The sequence below is a fragment of the Lineus longissimus genome, chromosome 11 (assembly GCF_910592395.1).
Source record: "Lineus longissimus chromosome 11, tnLinLong1.2, whole genome shotgun sequence".
In the NCBI taxonomy this organism is placed as follows: domain Eukaryota; kingdom Metazoa; phylum Nemertea; class Pilidiophora; order Heteronemertea; family Lineidae; genus Lineus; species Lineus longissimus.
Window position 1 is genome coordinate 19,162,757 of NC_088318.1, and position 18,092 is coordinate 19,180,848.

The 18,092-nt window shown below is 40.7% G+C and overlaps 2 protein-coding genes across 6 annotated transcripts in view; one reads left to right on the forward strand and one right to left on the reverse strand.

Annotated features, from left to right (window-relative positions):
• The first annotated feature begins 1,167 nt into the window (after nucleotides 1–1,167).
• Nucleotides 1,168–9,511, forward strand: LOC135495523 (polyadenylate-binding protein 2-B-like). Of its 2 annotated transcripts, none has more exons than XM_064784259.1 (8): nucleotides 1,168–1,186; nucleotides 1,973–2,063; nucleotides 2,369–2,486; nucleotides 2,978–3,045; nucleotides 3,519–3,625; nucleotides 5,913–6,000; nucleotides 6,284–6,441; nucleotides 6,969–9,511. In XM_064784259.1, the coding sequence occupies exons 2-8, from the start codon at nucleotides 1,977–1,979 to the stop codon at nucleotides 7,000–7,002; spliced, it is 660 nt and encodes a 219-aa protein (XP_064640329.1). In that variant the 5' UTR covers nucleotides 1,168–1,186; nucleotides 1,973–1,976; the 3' UTR covers nucleotides 7,003–9,511. The 2 variants fall into 2 exon arrangements, with proteins under 2 accessions (XP_064640329.1, XP_064640328.1); XM_064784258.1 differs by lacking the exon at nucleotides 1,168–1,186 and adding an exon at nucleotides 1,276–1,376.
• A 1,518-nt stretch (nucleotides 9,512–11,029) lies between these two features.
• Nucleotides 11,030–18,092, reverse strand: part of LOC135495950 (tyrosine aminotransferase-like) — an 8,383-nt gene continuing 1,320 nt past the window's right edge. For 3 of the 4 annotated variants that reach the window (XM_064784996.1, XM_064784994.1, XM_064784997.1), the window contains exons 2-11: nucleotides 17,809–18,064; nucleotides 16,832–16,936; nucleotides 16,377–16,444; nucleotides 15,743–15,901; nucleotides 14,541–14,732; nucleotides 13,975–14,127; nucleotides 13,527–13,655; nucleotides 12,651–12,734; nucleotides 12,357–12,455; nucleotides 11,030–11,993 (exon numbers count right to left, since the gene is read on the reverse strand). In XM_064784996.1, coding sequence (XP_064641066.1) covers nucleotides 11,814–11,993; nucleotides 12,357–12,455; nucleotides 12,651–12,734; nucleotides 13,527–13,655; nucleotides 13,975–14,127; nucleotides 14,541–14,732; nucleotides 15,743–15,901; nucleotides 16,377–16,444; nucleotides 16,832–16,936; nucleotides 17,809–18,031 — 1,392 coding nt within the window. In that variant the 5' untranslated portion in view covers nucleotides 18,032–18,064 and the 3' untranslated portion in view covers nucleotides 11,030–11,813. The remainder of the gene's footprint in view (nucleotides 11,994–12,356; nucleotides 12,456–12,650; nucleotides 12,735–13,526; nucleotides 13,656–13,974; nucleotides 14,128–14,540; nucleotides 14,733–15,742; nucleotides 15,902–16,376; nucleotides 16,445–16,831; nucleotides 16,937–17,808; nucleotides 18,065–18,092) is intronic. The other variant, XM_064784995.1, reaches the window with a different exon arrangement.

An 18,092-nucleotide genomic window follows, 5' to 3' on the forward strand; every position in this document is an offset into this window, starting at 1 on the left:
CAGAGAGTTTTTGTTTCAAATGTACCATTGTCTAACAACAATTGGTCATCTCGGATGGTTCAACTTGGAGGAAATGATAGGGAATTTAAAGTTACTGGACACTTGTGACCAGCCCAGCTGTATCTGTCTCTTGGTGCCTGGACAACCATGTCAAAATCACAGACCAGCAAGCTAGGCTGTATCTGTCTCTGTTCCTGGACCACCATACCACAACCAAAGACCAGCCTGACTGTTCATCTGTCTCTCGGTGCAAGGACTAGCTGCTATTACGTCACAAACACACAATTACGCCCTGGCTGCGAATTTACAATTCCCAAACAGGATAGTCATAAGATATATTTCGAGCTTTCTGATTGGTCAACAGTAGAGTCAATTTACATACGCACATGGCCGAAGTGGACTCGATGTTGTCAAGTAGTACAGAAGTTTGGGGATCGAACCCCAGGTGGGAAAATAAATTTCAACACATTTTTTTTTCTTTTTTCTTACATTTCATCTTTTAAAAAAAAGTTTTCACTGTTTCATCTTGTTCTAATTTTGATACTGGTAGCATTATAGGCACTTTCAAAGAACTTTTAGAGAATCATTTGTTCTACCAGGGCGTACTGTTACACCTTTTACAGAACACCACTACACTTTAAATCAGCTTAGAATGATATCTAGGCACTTATTTTTACTTTCGTTAACTTACATAAAGCTGAGGAATTTGTGTGAGGGCTGGATTATGGGGATCAATGTTTCCTTTTTCATCTAGAGACAAGACCCCCATTGATTTTCCAAGCCATTCGGTATCTGAAAAATAGTTTCTATGTGCCTTTACATATTATTTGAAAAGATTTTATTTGAAATTAGTGGTATGAAATTGATACAATCTAAAAATGAAAATACATGTTAAAAAATTATCATTCATGATATAAGACATAAATATAAGCAAAAAAGAAAAAGAAAGAAATATCCCAATGGCGGATTCGAACCCACGCCAAAGGATGCCTCCATGGCTGAATTAGTGTGCACGGTTAAGGCTACACCACGTGACCATGATCAGCCAATCGAACTCCGATAATTATTCTAAGCGTCAGTTCAGTTTGGGAATTATAAATTCGCACCCAGGCTGTATCTGTCTCTCAGTATCTGGACCACCATGTCACAATCACGCTACAGCCAAATTTACATGTACATGCAAAAGGTAAACTCCAGCCCGTGTGGTCCGTTTCTCATCAGGCCGCCCAGACTATCGTTCAGAATATCACATCCCTGTCTCCACACTGCAGCGGTCACTACGGAATTGGTCTGCGGTAACAACATCCGCCATTGTCGAGACAAGAATTGGGTTTTGTTGTCTGTGTCCTTTTTAGTCAGCTATCCCCCTCTCCAATGTATGTAATTATTCTCTTAATTTTACTCTAACAATCGGGAATCACTTGTACTCAATATGGGGAGCCCATTATGGCAACTTTGAGATGCAAAAAACACCCGTATCTGGGAAGGGAAGGTGTCAGTTGTGAGTGTGTGCTTTTCGTGGATTAACACGACTCGCCTCACTCGGGCACTGTTGGTCAACTTGGTGCCCGTTGATGTACTAGAGATTCAATTTACGTTTGCATCGTGTTGGCTGTCGTCACGTCACGATGCATTGCAGCTCAGTCTGAAGCGAGTGACGGTTTTACATTACTTTAGCGTCACGTGTAAACGTTGTTCCCAACCAACAAGTGTAACGTCAACGATATAGTCCGTGTTACTCACTGCATGAATATATCCGGCATTAGACAACAATGCCCCTTTACAATTTATTTGTTAAAAAAAAATTCAAATTTCAAAATTCAAATTCAAATCTTTTTTAAAAATTGGAGGCTACGATCTGATTGGTTCATCTGCGACATGACGCTATCGTAATTTGCATTGACAAACTTTGGCCCTGAGTCGTCTTTGTCAAAAAGGCCCATGCTATGTGAGAGTGTGTTTCTTCTTTCAGAACCATGGCTGAACAAGAGAACGGTGATTTTGCTGATGCACCAGAGGAACAGGAAGTTCTGGCTGAGGCTGTTGACACTGGAGAGGACCCTGTGAGTATCATCTTTGGCAAATAAGCTTCAATCATGATAATTGCAGTGAAGGGTAGTGTTTGGCACCTGTAGTCTTGTCCAACGCCAAGATGTTGAGAAATCTTGAAAATCGCTTTCTATTCTAATCAACAATTGCGTATAATATTATTAATGAAATTGAAACCTACCTCAAATGAATCTTCCCAGCTTGTCTCAGAGGATAATTGAAGGGCTCTGCCTCACTGACCAACAGTGAAGAAGGCCAAGCAAATCAAAGGAGTTTTTGAAATGGTGCTCATTGTGAACGATGTGCTTTTGTTTGACAGGAATTGGAAGCAATCAAGGCTCGAGTACGAGAGATGGAAGAGGAGGCAGAAAAACTGAAAGAAATGCAGAACGAAGTGGAAAAACAAATGAATCTTAGTTCAGGGTCCGCATCAGCTGGTGAGTATTCATTTTCTGAGGTTTCTTGACTAGCAGAGTGTCAGCAAGTCATAACTCACACTCACAGTCCACATAATGGTTCCTTTGATTAAAACCTAGTGGAAATGCCTTTTATTTACTACTACAGCTACTGCCATTGTTCTCGGACACTGCGGATTACCCAGTCATAACTCTTCACAGTACCTATTATGTGGACAAGATCACTTCCTTCAAGACTGCACCTGGTTAGAAGCACCGGGCTGGAGGATCAAAATGACACTGCTACTTTAACGCCACAGCCTGATTCGTAGTTCCACTGACTTTATACTGCTGTCGAAGAGAAAATAAGATTGAGAAAAAAGTATAACATTCATGGCAAGTTTTTGTTTCCTTCAGATGTCTTGAAAACTCAATATGTTACCGATGACATATAATGACACGAATCTGATTCCTTGAGACTCGTAGATATTTTGTTCGGTCTCCTCTGCAAAATCTTCTCCCTTTATTTCCAGCAAATCCCTTGAATTTATCAAAAGAAGAAAAAATCGAAGTGGATGCTCGGTCGATTTATGTTGGAAATGTAAGTTCAGTGTGCTGTGTGTCACATTTAATTGAAAAGGAGCCATCCATGTTCTTCAGTCATAGTGCAGTCGAGTCATCTTTTAACTGCTGTAAGAAACACAATTGGGTATGGGCGTCGATGAGTTTATTTATTATCATATTTTACATATTATTAAGGCCAGTTTCCACATTGGAGGAGAACGCTAAAAAACACATAACTTTCTCAGGTTGTGGATTAATTTTGGTGTCGTTATGGTCAGCAACGTGAGAGAAAGTGGAGAACGCTAAAAAAACACATAACTTTCTCAGGTTGTGGATTAATTTTGGTCTCGGTATGGTCAGCAACGTGAGAGAAAGTGGCTGTTTACAAGAATAAAATGCTCAGGTTGTGGATTAATTTTGGTCTCGGTATGGTCAGCAACGTGAGAGAAAGTGGCTGTTTACAAGAATAAAATGCTCCATAGATCTCAACCTAATAATTTGTTGTTGCAGGTTGATTACAGCGCCACAGCAGAGGAACTCGAGGCCCACTTCCATGGCTGTGGAGCAGTAAATAGAGTGACAATTCTGTGTGATAAATTTTCTGGCCATCCGAAGGGGTATGTTTAAATTTTCTGCATTCTCAGGCATTTCAATTATTGAATGAGTTCAAGCGTAGGTGGCAAACTGGTTTATTTTGTAAATTATTTCAAAAAGACCTATTTGGCTACAAAACGACCCATCCAGAGACCAGAGTTTGAGCAATTGTGTGTTATAAATATTTGAAATGAAAGTGTTGTTAGGACTCTCAAAATGTGTGCTCCAGTTTATATCGATGCAGATCCGTTTGGTATTCATGATCATAATGCGCCCCAAAGATTCTGTGCCGTGGGCTCTTCATGGTCATAGTGGAACGAGAATATAGAAATGCTAGAAAGTAAAGACCCGCGTCTACCAGGATGGGTGAAAGTAAAGGCCCGCGTCTACCAGGATGTGTAGGATGGGTGAAAGTAAAGGCCCACGTCTACTAGGATGTGTAGGATGGGTGAAAGTAAAGGCCCACGTCTACTAGGATGTGTAGGATGGGTGAAAGTAAAGGTTCGCGTCTACCAGGATGTGTAGAATGGGTGAAAGTAAAGGCCCACGTCTACTAGGATGTGTAGGATGGGTGAAAGTAAAGGCCCACGTCTACTAGGATGTGTAGGATGGGTGAAAGTAAAGGTTCGCGTCTACTAGGATGTGTAGGATGGGTGAAAGTAAAGGCCCACGTCTACTAGGATGTGTAGGATGGGTGAAAGTAAAGGCCCACGTCTACTAGGATGTGTAGGATGGGTGAAAGTAAAGGCCCACGTCTACTAGGATGTGTAGGATGGGTGAAAGTAAAGGTTCGCGTCTACTAGGATGTGTAGGATGGGTGAAAGTAAAGGTTCGCGTCTACTAGGATGTGTAGGATGGGTGAAAGTAAAGGCCCACGTCTACTAGGATGTGTAGGATGGGTGAAAGTAAAGGTTCGCGTCTACTAGGATGTGTAGGATGGGTGAAAGTAAAGGCCCGCGTCTACCAGGATGTGTAGGATGGGTGAAAGTAAAGGCCCGCGTCTACCAGGATGTGTATGATGGGTGAAAGTAAAGGCCCACGTCTACTAGGATGTGTAGGATGGGTGAAAGTAAAGGTTCGCGTCTACCAGGATGTGTAGAATGGGTGAAAGTAAAGGCCCACGTCTACTAGGATGTGTAGGATGGGTGAAAGTAAAGGCCCGCGTCTACTAGGATGTGTAGGATGGGTGAAAGTAAAGGCCCACGTCTACTAGGATGTGTAGGATGGGTGAAAGTAAAGGCCCACGTCTACTAGGATGTGTAGGATGGGTGAAAGTAAAGGCCCACGTCTACTAGGATGTGTAGGATGGGTGAAAGTAAAGGCCTGCGTCTACTAGGATGTGTAGAATGGGTGAAAGTAAAGGCCTGCGTCTACCAGGATGTGTAGGATGGGTGAAAGTAAAGGCCCGCGTCTACCAGGATGTGTATGATGGGTGAAAGTAAAGGCCCACGTCTACTAGGATGTGTAGGATGGGTGAAAGTAAAGGCCCACGTCTACGAGGATGTGTAGAATGGGTGAAAGTAAAGGCCCACGTCTACTAGGATGTGTAGGATGGGTGAAAGTAAAGGCCGGCGTCTACCAGGATGTGTAGAATGGGTGAAAGTAAAGGCCCGCGTCTACTAGGATGTGTATGATGGGTGAAAGTAAAGGCCCGCGTCTACCAGGATGTGTAGGATGGGTGAAAGTAAAGGCCCGCGTCTACTAGGATGTGTAGGATGGGTGAAAGTAAAGGCCCGCGTCTACCAGGATGTGTAGGATGGGTGAAAGTAAAGGCCCGCGTCTACTAGGATGTGTAGGATGGGTGAAAGTAAAGGCCCGCGTCTACCAGGATGTGTAGGATGGCTGAAAGTAAAGGCCCGCGTCTACCAGGATGTGTAGGATGGGTGTCGATGAGTTTATTCATGGTCTTATTTTACATATTATTAAGGCCTGTTTCCACATTGGAGGAGAACCCTAAAAAGCACATACCTTTCTCAGGTTGTGGATTAATTTTGGTCTCGTTATGGTCAGCAACGCGGTTAAGGGTTAGGGTTAACAGGCATGTTTGAACGAGTGTCTCGGCATTGTCTGCTGCCACGTTGGACAGGAAGTCATCGTCCCTGATGTTGGGATGAAAGGAGGACTGGTTGTCCCTTGTACTGTGACACTGTAGAAATTTTTGAAATGGGTAAAAAAAATAACCAATTTAGGGACATCTTTTCAGTACTTTAGGGAAGTTCAAAGGATTTTTCAGTTATTTGGCAGTGGGCACTGTCACATTCCTGTAAATCGTAACTAAGTTTGTAAAATCTTTCTTTCCCTACTTTTTAGGTTTGCCTATGTTGAATTTGCTGACAAAGATGATGTAAAAACAGCTGTGGGGTTTAACGAGTCTTTATTCAAGGGTAGGCAGATCAAGGTAAGTGGTGTTACTGATATCAGGCATAAGGACTGGGGTTTGAGTTTGTGCAGAACCAGATTGGCCTTTGCTTGAAGATGTGAAGGTCACGTTCTGAAAGAAAATGTAGCAAGCTGGAAGAGATTTTTGAAAAATGCTATTGTGCTCTTGTAGCCACATTTGTTCATAGTAGCTTTGGCCTCTCGTTTATTTACTTCGAAATATCAGCTGCTGTTTATATGTTATTGGATGAAAATCACTTCTCCTTGTCATTCCTTCAAAGCTCAAAAACTACATTCTTCAGGTCTCTGCCAAACGCGCCAATCTTCCAGGAATATCTTCTACCAATCGTCCACCAAGGGGAGGCTACCGAGGACGTGGGCGAGGAAGGGCATATGGCACCTACCACCCGTACAGTTCAGGAATTTACGCCCCTCGTCCCAGAGGGAGATCTTCTTACAGGTAAATGCAGGTCTTGAAAGAAGATTGGGATGTCCTTAGTATGATGATATTGGGGATGTTGGTTCATTTTGAGCGAAAAAAAAAAAAAAGTGAAAAAAAAATTTTGTACTTAGAAATTTTTTCAGAGGTCAGTCAGTTCAAATTTTGAAAAATTTTCAAACTCAAAAAAGTTTTGGGACTGATGATGTTGGTGATGTTGATTCATTTTGGTTTAAGACTCGGGTAAGAACAGCTTTAGTATTCCTGCATGGTAATTTTTGATTCACATTTTCATTTTCTTTAACGTGACAAAACTATCAAACGTGAAACCTTGAAAATTAACCATTGATAGTCAATTTCTAGGTTTAAAAGTGTACAAGTTTTCAGAGTGATATCTTTCAATTGAACAGTTTTATTGACTTGTGAATTTGATGTTGTTTTTTTCGGGCCACCCGATATGTTGTAAGTGGATGCTTGGTTGTCTTACTAAGGCAAGGCTATCTTTCCTCTGATTTCAAATAATGGTTTGAATCTTACATTTGTTGCAGGTCCCGAAGAGCGTCTTGGTTCTCCCCGTATTGAGCTGTACAAGCATTTAACTTTACTCGAACAACATTGTCACGAAGAAATATAGACCATAAGGCTCGCCAGAAGAGGCCAGTTCCCATGAAGCTTAAATGACTGCAGAAAGTTCATGTACATGTTTCTACACCATATTGATCAGAGTGTGAGGTTACACTGGTTTCTTGTTTCCTGCCCTTCAGGTTTTCAATATACATGTATTATGGGGGGGGGGGGGGGGGTGGTCTTAAAGCCATGTTGTAACATACTGCCACTGTTTTATTGGTTACCATGGTATTAAAGACCATTGACAAGATTACAACTATTTGTTTAAATTACTTCTTCTCGACTACAATAAAATACAGCAAATAGACGGCTTACTTTTTTATACTGAAGAGATAATGTAGACATGAGAGCCTAGGCTTATTTAGTTTGCCTAATACAACTAATTTTCATATGCTGAGTGAAACATCTGCCAGCATAAGTTGGTCATTATATCAATGCAAATTAATGAGGGCACCCGTGGGATGGATCCTATTCTTGTGACTGACTGACAACACGAGTAGTCCATATCAATGCATCCATAATACACATCTGCCAGCATAAGTTGATCATTATATCAAGCATACATACAGCATACATTCCTATTGGAATGTACGTATATTCCCACATATTTGAGTGCCAAAGTCGTTCTCCCAAGTAGGCCCTTATTAATTAATGAGAACCATATGTGAAAGTTACTGTGAGCTAAGTTCCATTGGGTGGGGTTTTTGTGGGCATTGGTACAAATATTTTATCATTTGATGTCTACATTTAACTGGAAAACTGTATTAATGTAGCTTTTTTTGTTTTTAAGTGCCTATATGTTGCTTAATATTTTTCACATTAAATTCCAAATGCTCCCAGCCCAGAGTGTGTGTTCGTGTGACAGGTGAATGTGAACGTGAATAACATGTTCTGGCTATGACATCTCTAGTGCGTTTTCGGCTCTATACGGTCTCCTCAAAGAATGCGCCACAAATTGTGAGCTCACAGCATTTTATACTTTTCACAGTCTTTTTAGTTTTTGATTTGGCACCAGCGCATGAAGAAGGTACCGTGGTTTCTGTTTGGTTTCCTTGGTTACTTGCCATTGCACATGCATAACCAGATATGGCAATAATCTTCTTTTGACAACAGGGTTGATTCAAAGTCGTGAAAGGTGTTTTGTAGGATGGAATTTGAATTATCTTCAGTGATTTATAACCGAAATGAACTTATAAGTCAATAAAAGTATTTGTCCTTGGTTGTATCATTATGGACAATTTTAGACATGAAGTGGATCATCAGTGGTTATCAGTGTAAGTGGGGTAATTAAATTAATACAGACTACCTATTAAACCTTATTTTGATTTTAACCCTTCTAGTTACAAAATTACCAAGTGAACTTATGTAAATGAACAAAATGAATAAGTCGTTCTGTTCCCGAATCTTTTATTTTAAATCTCCTTATTTTGGCCCAGATTTGACGAGGCTTGGAAGCATTAATGTGGTCAAATCTATGTTGAAAGTACATGTAGATCTGATACAGGTGACAGGACTTGGAAGCAAGGAAAAGTCACTTTTCTCCCCAACTTTGTGAATGGGTGGTGTGTTGTTTGATTTGTTGGTGAGTTGTTGTTGAATGGATATCACTTGATGTGACCCTCCCCTAAAGGAAACCCTTTCTAGTTCTCTTTTACAGGGTCAGACCTTTCACCTCCTACTCGGACAAGCAACGAGGGGACTGGTGGGTGGGTGGGTAAAAAAGAGAACAAAAGAAAATATAACAAAAAAATATTATAAAAGAAAAAAGAGAAAAGTAGAAAAGATGCAACTTGAACTTGCAGTGAAGGAAGTTGTGAATGGAAATTTGAAGTTTGCAAATTGAAGGTCGAATGATATTACCATATAGGCGTGCAAATTAGTCCATGCACTTATGAATGATAACTGCTTGTTTTAATGGTCATTTTACCTGTATTTCTCCTGAATATTGGCACATTTCTGTGTACTAAGGTGTACAAGTGACATCACTTTAAGCGCACTGCATTTATTTGCATGCTTATGTTATTATCTTTTTTACCTTTCAAGATTGAAAGCACAGCAGGTAGCGACAGAATAGTTCCTCTTGCACTGTTTTACTCCGAGTCAGGTGTTCAGTTGTATTGACTTTCCTCCTTTGGTGTTTATACATCATATGGACGTGTAGTAAAAGTATTGCCATGGCTTCCTTCACTGAATTTTCAAGAAAAAAAAAAACAAAAAAAAAAAAGAAAGAAAAGAAAAGAAAATGCACAACAAAATATAAAAAAGAACAGAAAAAATTGACAATAAAAAACAAGAACCTGAAGTGGTGATAAATAGTGGGTGGAAGGAGAGTAAGGAAGCAAGGCTGCCATGGAGAAGGAAAAGATGTTGTCTGCTGCAAGGAGTCGTCAAGAACATGCCGTCTTAAAATGTATTTCGGTCATTTGTCTGTACAGTTTAATGGTTAATAAAGTTGAAAAATGTATTATGTTGTTTTGTTCATCTCTATAACTGCTGTGAGATTTGGTCCAGTTGGGGCAACTTTTGCAATATTTTTTTGTAAATTCACAATTCCTACAAATAGTTTTCGACATGATATACATGTACAAGTGTCGTGTAGATGAAGCGCACGACTTGATGACACCCCAAGTATTTCTTTGTCGTTGGCTGAAACCTGAATCTCCAAAAGAGCTTCTTGGAGGTTCCTTTCAGCGCACAGCTCGGATGGAAGTTCTTTGAGCTAGTCTGGGGGGGGGGGACTTTACGCTTAGATGTGGCGTGCCACAGGGAAACTGGGCCCTGTGCTTTTCTTCTACGTTTCAAGATTGTACAGCCTCATCTCAAATTATCTCCCCCTCTTCCCACGGTGTCTCTGATAACAATCAGTTGTACCTTTCCTTTAAACCAATGCCACTTGCATGCCAGACTGAAGCAGTGGAAGCCATTGAGCGATGCATAGTTAACATTGGAGCATGGTATATTGAAAATGAACTCGTGATCAATGACGCTAAAACTGAGTTTGCCATCTTTGGCACACAGCAGCAGCTTGCAAAGGTGAGCATTGCATCAATAAAGGTTGGCGGGACAGATATCCAACCAGTCCAATGTGTCCGCAATCAGGGTGGATGGTTTTATTGCAACATGTCCATGGAGACGCACGTAAACAAAATTCATGCCAAGGCCTACTTTGGCCTCAATCAGACAACAAATCCAAACCTTTCTGTCTGAAAAATCCACAAAGACCTGGGTGCATGCTTATATCATCGCCCACCTCAACTATAGTACAACAGGTTTTCAACACTGCCGCAAGAGTTGTGTGTTTGATGGGAAAGTTTGACCATTTTCCCCGTGCTGGTTTACCTGCACTGGCTACCAGTCAAGTTCAGGATCCAGTACAAGACCCTTAGTGTTCAAGTGCTTGAATGGGGAGGCTCTAGGATATCTCAGATCCATGATTCAATTAAGAAAGATCGATCGCCAAAGCCCTAGATCAGGATCTGCGATGTTCCTCGGTTCGAGTGCCAGATTCTTGGTGGTCGTTCCTTTGCGGCAACTGCTCCAAAAGTGTGGAACCAGCTGCCACAAAAGCTCTGTAAAATTGGTTCCCTCCAGGCTTACAAGTCTATCCTAAAGGCCCACCTTTTTGTAGTTGCCTTTGGGGAAATAAGCGATCCAGAAAACCCACTCGCCGAGTAATTGGAGTGCTTCACAAATGCCAACATTGATTGACTTCTTCCCTCGGGGGACACTTCTTTCCTCTGCTTCTTCTGATTAGGATGACTAAGCCTTGGCCGCGACTTTTGGATGGAGAGACACAATCTCTTCTGAATTCCCTTTCTCCATGCAAGCTTATATCCAACCTTTCCCTAGGGAAAAAGCCCAAAGTTGTCTCCATTGGATGGGAGTGTCATCTCAGATTCGTCCTGCTGTGAAGGGTACACATGAAAGCAAAGTCACAGCAGCAACTGCATACTACTTGAAAGAACAGACTAAAGATCTCATAAAACCATCAACAACTTGTATTCACATTAAATTACAGAGCTCGTTCACCTAGGGGCCCTAAGGTACAACTATATTTCTGATACAATGTAACTACAAGTCATGTCCAAGTCGACCTACTCAAGTCAAACAGTCTATAAAATAGCAAAATAGTAACATGCATTTCAATGTCAACATTCATAAAAAAACAAAACAATGTGTTGCCTTGGCCATTGTATACATCAGATATGTTCATGAGCAAAAACAAACAACCAGATGGTCCCTTGAAAATACTGCTTCGTGCAATAGCACACTCTGTGCATTCTTTTGGAGGAGATTCCTAAAATGCTACAAACCAACTAGATGACACATTCGCAGGCAAACAAAACCAGGAAAACAGCACACCGGGTGACGGTCAAAAAGACAGAACAACTTGTAGGTTATAACCATCTCACCACATGCAGGGTATATACATAACAGATCCTCGTACAGCTGTGACTCCTATATCAGCCTCGCCTAGTCACAAGTATCTTATAGGTCATAACCATCTCACCACATGCAGGGTATATACATAACAGATCCTCGTACAGCTGTGACTCCTATATCAGCCTCGCCTAGTCACAAGTATCTTATAGGTCATAACCATCTCACCACATGCAGGGTATATACATAACAGATCCTCGTACAGCTATATCCGCCTCGCCTAGTCACAAGTATCTTATAGGTCATAACCATCTCACCACATGCAGGTGTGACTCCTATATCAGCCTCGCCTTGTCACAAGTATCTTGTCCCATTTGTGTCACTCTTTATTCTGTACACATGTCAAAGTCCAAATGTAAATCCCACTCCTCCTGCTTTTTTGGATAAGGCCCTGTTGGTTTGTTGAAATGCTTCCGACAGAATTGTTTTATTCGACTGCATGCTTCTTTGAGTTGGAGCTCTGGTACAGTCAACACTACTCTTATATAACTCGGGTAGTTGAATGCCTGGAAAAAATAGAACAATTCATTCTTTTAAAAAGATTTACAAACTTGTGAGGAAAGGCTATTCAGTTGTAGTTGTTTTCTTGCCAAGCAATTGCGCTCAGAAACCAGAGCTGTCCTGAAATTGTGCAAAGGCTGGGACCAGCCTATAAATAGTTTCAATATTGTATTTCTCTAAAATATCCACAAGAAAAACATTGGCCATTTCGCACAATTCAAAAAGATAGTGAACATTTACTTCTCAAGCCATGGACAGTTTGTCAGTAACAAACTCCGAAAGCTGATGTTCTGTCTGTGAAGTCATGGCAATCTTAGCCACATATCTCAGTTTCAAGAGGCCAATCCTGACTAAAACCTTCTATCTACCTTGCCAGGCAGACAGAACACCGATTGTTCTGTCACAAGTCTTTCTGAAAACTCTTCACAGGTCTGCATGCCAGGAAAGTGTTCCAACTCAATACCAATCTGAAGTGAAAATAACTGCATCAGAAAATGATAACACAAAATCTCATTCTCCAAAGCCGCAATAATAATCAAGCAAATCCATTGCACATGTATTGTATGTATAATGTACACAAATGTAAGCGGAGAATGCTCGAACAAAAAGCGGGAATTGGAATCATGTTAATTTGGAAAACAAACCAGGAAGAACCTACATACCATCATATACATGGCACCCTGGGGCATGACAGGATTCAAACCAGGAACCTTAGAGATCGCAGAGTAAAATAACTTGGCGTTTTTCTGAAAAAGAAAGCAAAATGCATTTTTTATCTCTTGCTTTTGATAAATACATGTACCATATTTGAAAATTCCATGATCAAAGCCTTGGCAACCATTTTGGATATTGGATCCGGCCCAAAACCCGATAGGTCACCTCTCCATCCCACCACATCATGCCAGAGTAAATTGAAACCCATCTGCAACTCCTTGAGCAGTTACAGTCTGGAATGCCAAATTCAGATTTTTTGTGTGAACTTGGTTGTCGCCAGAGACACATAAATGGTTAAAATGACTGGATTTGGCGTTAACTGATAGGTAACAAATTCTCAGAGCATCTATAGTTTGGTTGAAGATGTTCAGAAATCTTGAAAATCACTCATTTTCACATTCATCAAACCAACCTCAGATTGATCGTTACAGCATGTCCCCGAGTTTCAATCCATTCAAAAGTTCATTCCGACCACAACCGCTCTAGAAAATGATTATTATCTGCTGCATTTGAGGCCCAATGCTAAATGCATGTGCCAAGCACATGTTGGATTTCTGCAGCGGTGGTCGGAATGAACTTTTGAATGAATTAAAATGCAGGGACAAGCTGTAACGATCAATTTGAGGTAGGTTTGATGAAAATCCAAGATGAATTGTGAAAATGAGAGGGATTTTCAAGATTTCTGGACATCTTAAACCGAACTATATTTTACAATTATATTCATTAAGATCTAGAAGGCCAAACTCTTTTTTTAACAAAAAGTATATAATCTTGCAACCAAAGCATTTTTTTAATCACTGTGTACAAGGGTTTATTTGACTAACCTGAATTTGTGTGACCGTCTCATCATAGAACGACTGCTCAGTGTTGGCTAGAATTAATGGCAAGGCTCCTTGGACAAGAGTGTTCGGTCCAAGAATCCTCATGGAAAGACAGATTAGGCCACCTTGGATCTAAAACAATAAGTATTTTTGTTAGGTGGGGTGGTTGCTCATCAAGTAGGGTTCGTTCACACAGAAAATCAGTACACGATCAGTACCATCTGGCTAACATTACAAGGTCAGTCGCATTGCAAACTCTGAATGATGCCACGTATCTGTGCGAGGACACCATCAGTACCATCTGGCTTACATCACAACATTACTAGCAGTCCAGACTGCTGCAATCAAAACAAGGCTTAATGTCATTTTCATTATGATCATTGGTATGCTGTTGCCAAGACCTTTATGAAGCAAAGATAAAATCATCTTTAATGTTTCAAACCTCACTTGCCTCTTCATTGAATACGTCATGTCGATCGTGGATGAGAATCCATCCACACCGCCAACCAGGCACCAGCCATCTTTTTGCCAGCCCCCCACATGAGAGGACAGGCACCTCCTTCGTCAATGTGGACATGTAGTGGAACTCTTCTCCAGGGAACACCTAGAAATAAAGTCAGCTTCTCCTAAAAGGTTTTTTCAAATGCATTTTTTTCAGGGGATGATGCCAAATTCTGAGGAAGTGGGGCACACTGAGGACTTTTATTGTCAATATCCTCAAAAACTCAAGAACATTAATTCAATTAATATCAACATCAATTAATTAACACCAATTAATTATGCTCTTACTGAGTATGGCAAAGATCCAAAAACGACCATGAAGCCGAAAATGATTTTTATGACAATGGACAATTGTTTCTGCCAGCTTCGGCATAATTTCATCACTTATCTTTTTACACACCTTCATAATCAGATGTCAGACCCCATACATTTATGAGAACTTCAGATATTTGATTAAAACACCCAAATTCACGGGAAGCAACTAAAGCCCATATGAGTTTTTATTGAAGTAATTACCATGTCTGCATATATCTCATCAGCGATGATGGGGAGCTTGTATTTCTCAGCCACAGCCAAGATCTCTTCGAGGTGTTTCTTTTTGTAGACACTTCCACATGGGTTGGATGGATTATTCACAACAATTGCTGTGGTTTTATCATCAATACATGACACCAGGTGATCCACATCGATTTCCCATGACTTCTCTGGCTGAAAATGGCAATATGGACGTTTAGATTAATATCACCACAACAGAATAATATTTTTTCCATACATTGTATCATATTGTCAAATCTTTTAAATATCTTGGTGTAGCAAACAATAGAATAAACAAGCAGTTGTACAGTGTCACTGGATCAAATGTAAAAAGTCAATATTTCAGGAATTTCACAAAACAGGTATGATTTTAATGAACTGTAGTTAAGAGCATTATATTCTAAAGCTTTTCCAAACTGCAGGTGCCTCCAGTCCATTGCGTTTAAACTTTATAACAGTCAAAATATTATTGACAGATTGGCCGTTTGATTTGCTATGATTACTGGTGTTAGATTTGCATTATGACGGTGCTAACCAGTGAACATAACCCAAGTGAGCTGACAGATCACATGACGTTGACTCAACTGGTTTGTTTCCAATCCATTCTCAGGTGATATTCATAGCCATGTACGCCTACTCAACTTGATCTTCTATATGACCTGTTTCCAATCCATTCTCAGGTGATATTCACAGCCATGTATGCCTACTCAACTTGATCTACTATATGACCTGTTTCCAATCCATTCTCAGGTGATATTCATAGCCATGTACGCCTACTCAACTTGATCTACTATATGACCTGTTTCCAATCCATTCTCAGGTGATATTCATAGCCATGTACGCCTACTCAACTTGATCTACTATATGACCTGTTTCCAATCCATTCTCAGGTGATATTCACAGCCATGTACGCCTACTCAACTTGATCTACTATATGACCTGTTTCCAATCCATTCTCAGGTGATATTCACAGCCATGTATGCCTACTCAACTTGATCTACTATATGACCTGTTTCCAATCCATTCTCAGGTGATATTCACAGCCATGTACGCCTACTCAACTTGATCTACTATATGACCATATAAAAACCTCTTGAAGTAGAAACAAACAGAATGCAATACCGACAGTTAAATTTCACTTTCCAAAACTGTCCCAGCCAAGTCACATTCCATGACCCGCTTACCAGTAAATCATACTCTTTGACTTCTATTTCTAATGTTTTTGCCAGGACTGAATAGAGAGGGAAGCCTGGCCGAGGTACGAGGATGTTCTCGCCAGCATTGGCTAGTCCCGAGATGCAGAGCTCTATAGCACTCGAACACCCACTGGTAAGGATAACATCCTGGAAACAAGAATGTCACAACATATGAATTTTGTCAGCTGGGAAAATGGTTCCTTCTGTAGTAATCCTAGTTGAACCAAACACAGCCCCTCAGTAGTTTTCTGTTCACAGCATTTATATTAATATTCATTAGGCTCATTTTAAAGCTCCGCCTCCGACTTTATGCTGCATGCTGTGCGAGTCTCAGTCATATATAATGTTGTCCATGTACATTATGCATACATTACTCAGTCCTACACACACAAACCATGCAAGAAGCGTGGAGGTATTGAAGACACGTACGTGTATGTCACTGTCCTGTGTGGAGGCCACACCAAACCACTCAGTCTCAGACCGAGAACGGCTCGGCTTAGTATTGGCCTTACATCAAAATGCCAAGTGGCTAGGCCTGACGACTCAAGGCTGCGCCTATTCATCGAGTGGAGGTTATTTTACCACTAAATTCTACAGGCTAGACAGACACAGGGCCACCTACCTTTGGCTGCAAAGGAGCATCTGGTCGTGTGTAGAACTCAGCAAGTGCTGTCCGACATGGAACAGTACCTGAGGGAAATACAAAACAAATGTAGAGATTGGAAAGCTGAACAGATCTACCAAGAAGATTTGCTTTTCTTAAAGGTTTGCAAGCATCCCCACTTTAAAGTTGCGCCGAGAGGGAAAAAGAAGACAAATGTAGATATCGGAAAGCTGAACAGATCTAAGAACATAATGATAAGAGAGAGAGGCCAACATGTAGATATGTGGCAGGCAACTTGTCATTATTGCGACTTGAAGAGTTGGCATAAGAACACAACACTCACCATTACATGCATTACATTGCAGTTAGTTTTAGCTTCCATTTCAATGAATATTTTGATAATAATAGCCGTCACATATTTGTAGGCCCAACATGTTTTAGCTCGCATAAAGAGCATCCAGCACAATACATACCAACTGATGGCCCGTAGCCATTACACTTCCCTTCATCCACAATATATTTGATGGCATCAGTGACAGCCTTTGAAGGAGGGAAGTTTCCAAACACAGTTGGATCACCTGGAATAAACCAATAAATCACATAGCAGGAAAACAGCGGACACAAAAAAAGTGCCACATACTGCAGGCGTGGTGCCAATTCTCAGCCCACCGGTTAGAGAGTTCAAATTCATGGCAGAATTAATCCCCAAATTGGATTGGTGCGATTGCATCAAAGTAAAAAGTTTTGTAAAGGCCAGACAGAAATACCTGAGGAGTCTGGAAGATTCCATCAAGTCTGTGTTATAATAAACTACATCAGATAGATGTCAGGCCGACATAATTGTTGCAAGATGTCGGCCCAACATTCACATATTTTGCTGCGCCCCTTGCATCTGAATGGTGCAATAAAAACCCTAAACTCAACTGCTAAGGTATGGTATTAAACCATGAATACCCACAGAAAATAACCTAAACAAATTACATGTATAGAAATTCCATGACAATACTGAGTTGACATTTTGCTATATAAGATTTTGTGAAGAAATGTCCATATAAATTTAGATTTATACATATTTTACACAGAAATATCTGCGTATCTGTGTCGGGCATTAGGCCTACTTGTAGTAGTGCACGTGACATGAGCTAAAACTGACATACAATGAAGGGGTGACAACAGATGTCATCATAAACACCAACATCCTATGGACACTAGGACAATCAATAACCAAGTATAGATTTTTTATAGTTATAATGTGAACATAAAATTGTAATTTTAACATTTGACACAGCTGACCTTGAAGTGTTTCCATGGCAACCTACTGACTGAGATCAAACTAGGTCAACTGGAAGAGGTCAAAACAGCTGACATTGAAGTGTTCCTATTGCGACCTTGCGACCTACTGGCTGAGATCAAACTAATGTCAGCTGGAAGATGTCTGTTCAAACCGTACCTATTGATAACGCAATCATATGTTTGTCTGGATTTGGCGTTAATTTCAACCCGTCTACTATGGCTCGAATAGGATTGTGGGTATTTTTGGCAAAACTTGAGGCCTTCACGTTCCATGATGTCCTCGTCTGACTGGACTGTTTTCTTGTTGGGAATGCATCATGATTGGCGAGTCCATTCGTACCGCCGCAGGCAATGGCCTCATTAGGGTGCTCTGTTTCCATTGGTGCAAGGCAAGAAGAGCTACAAGTTGCAGTCTGAAATAGATAGTGAAACACGTACTGT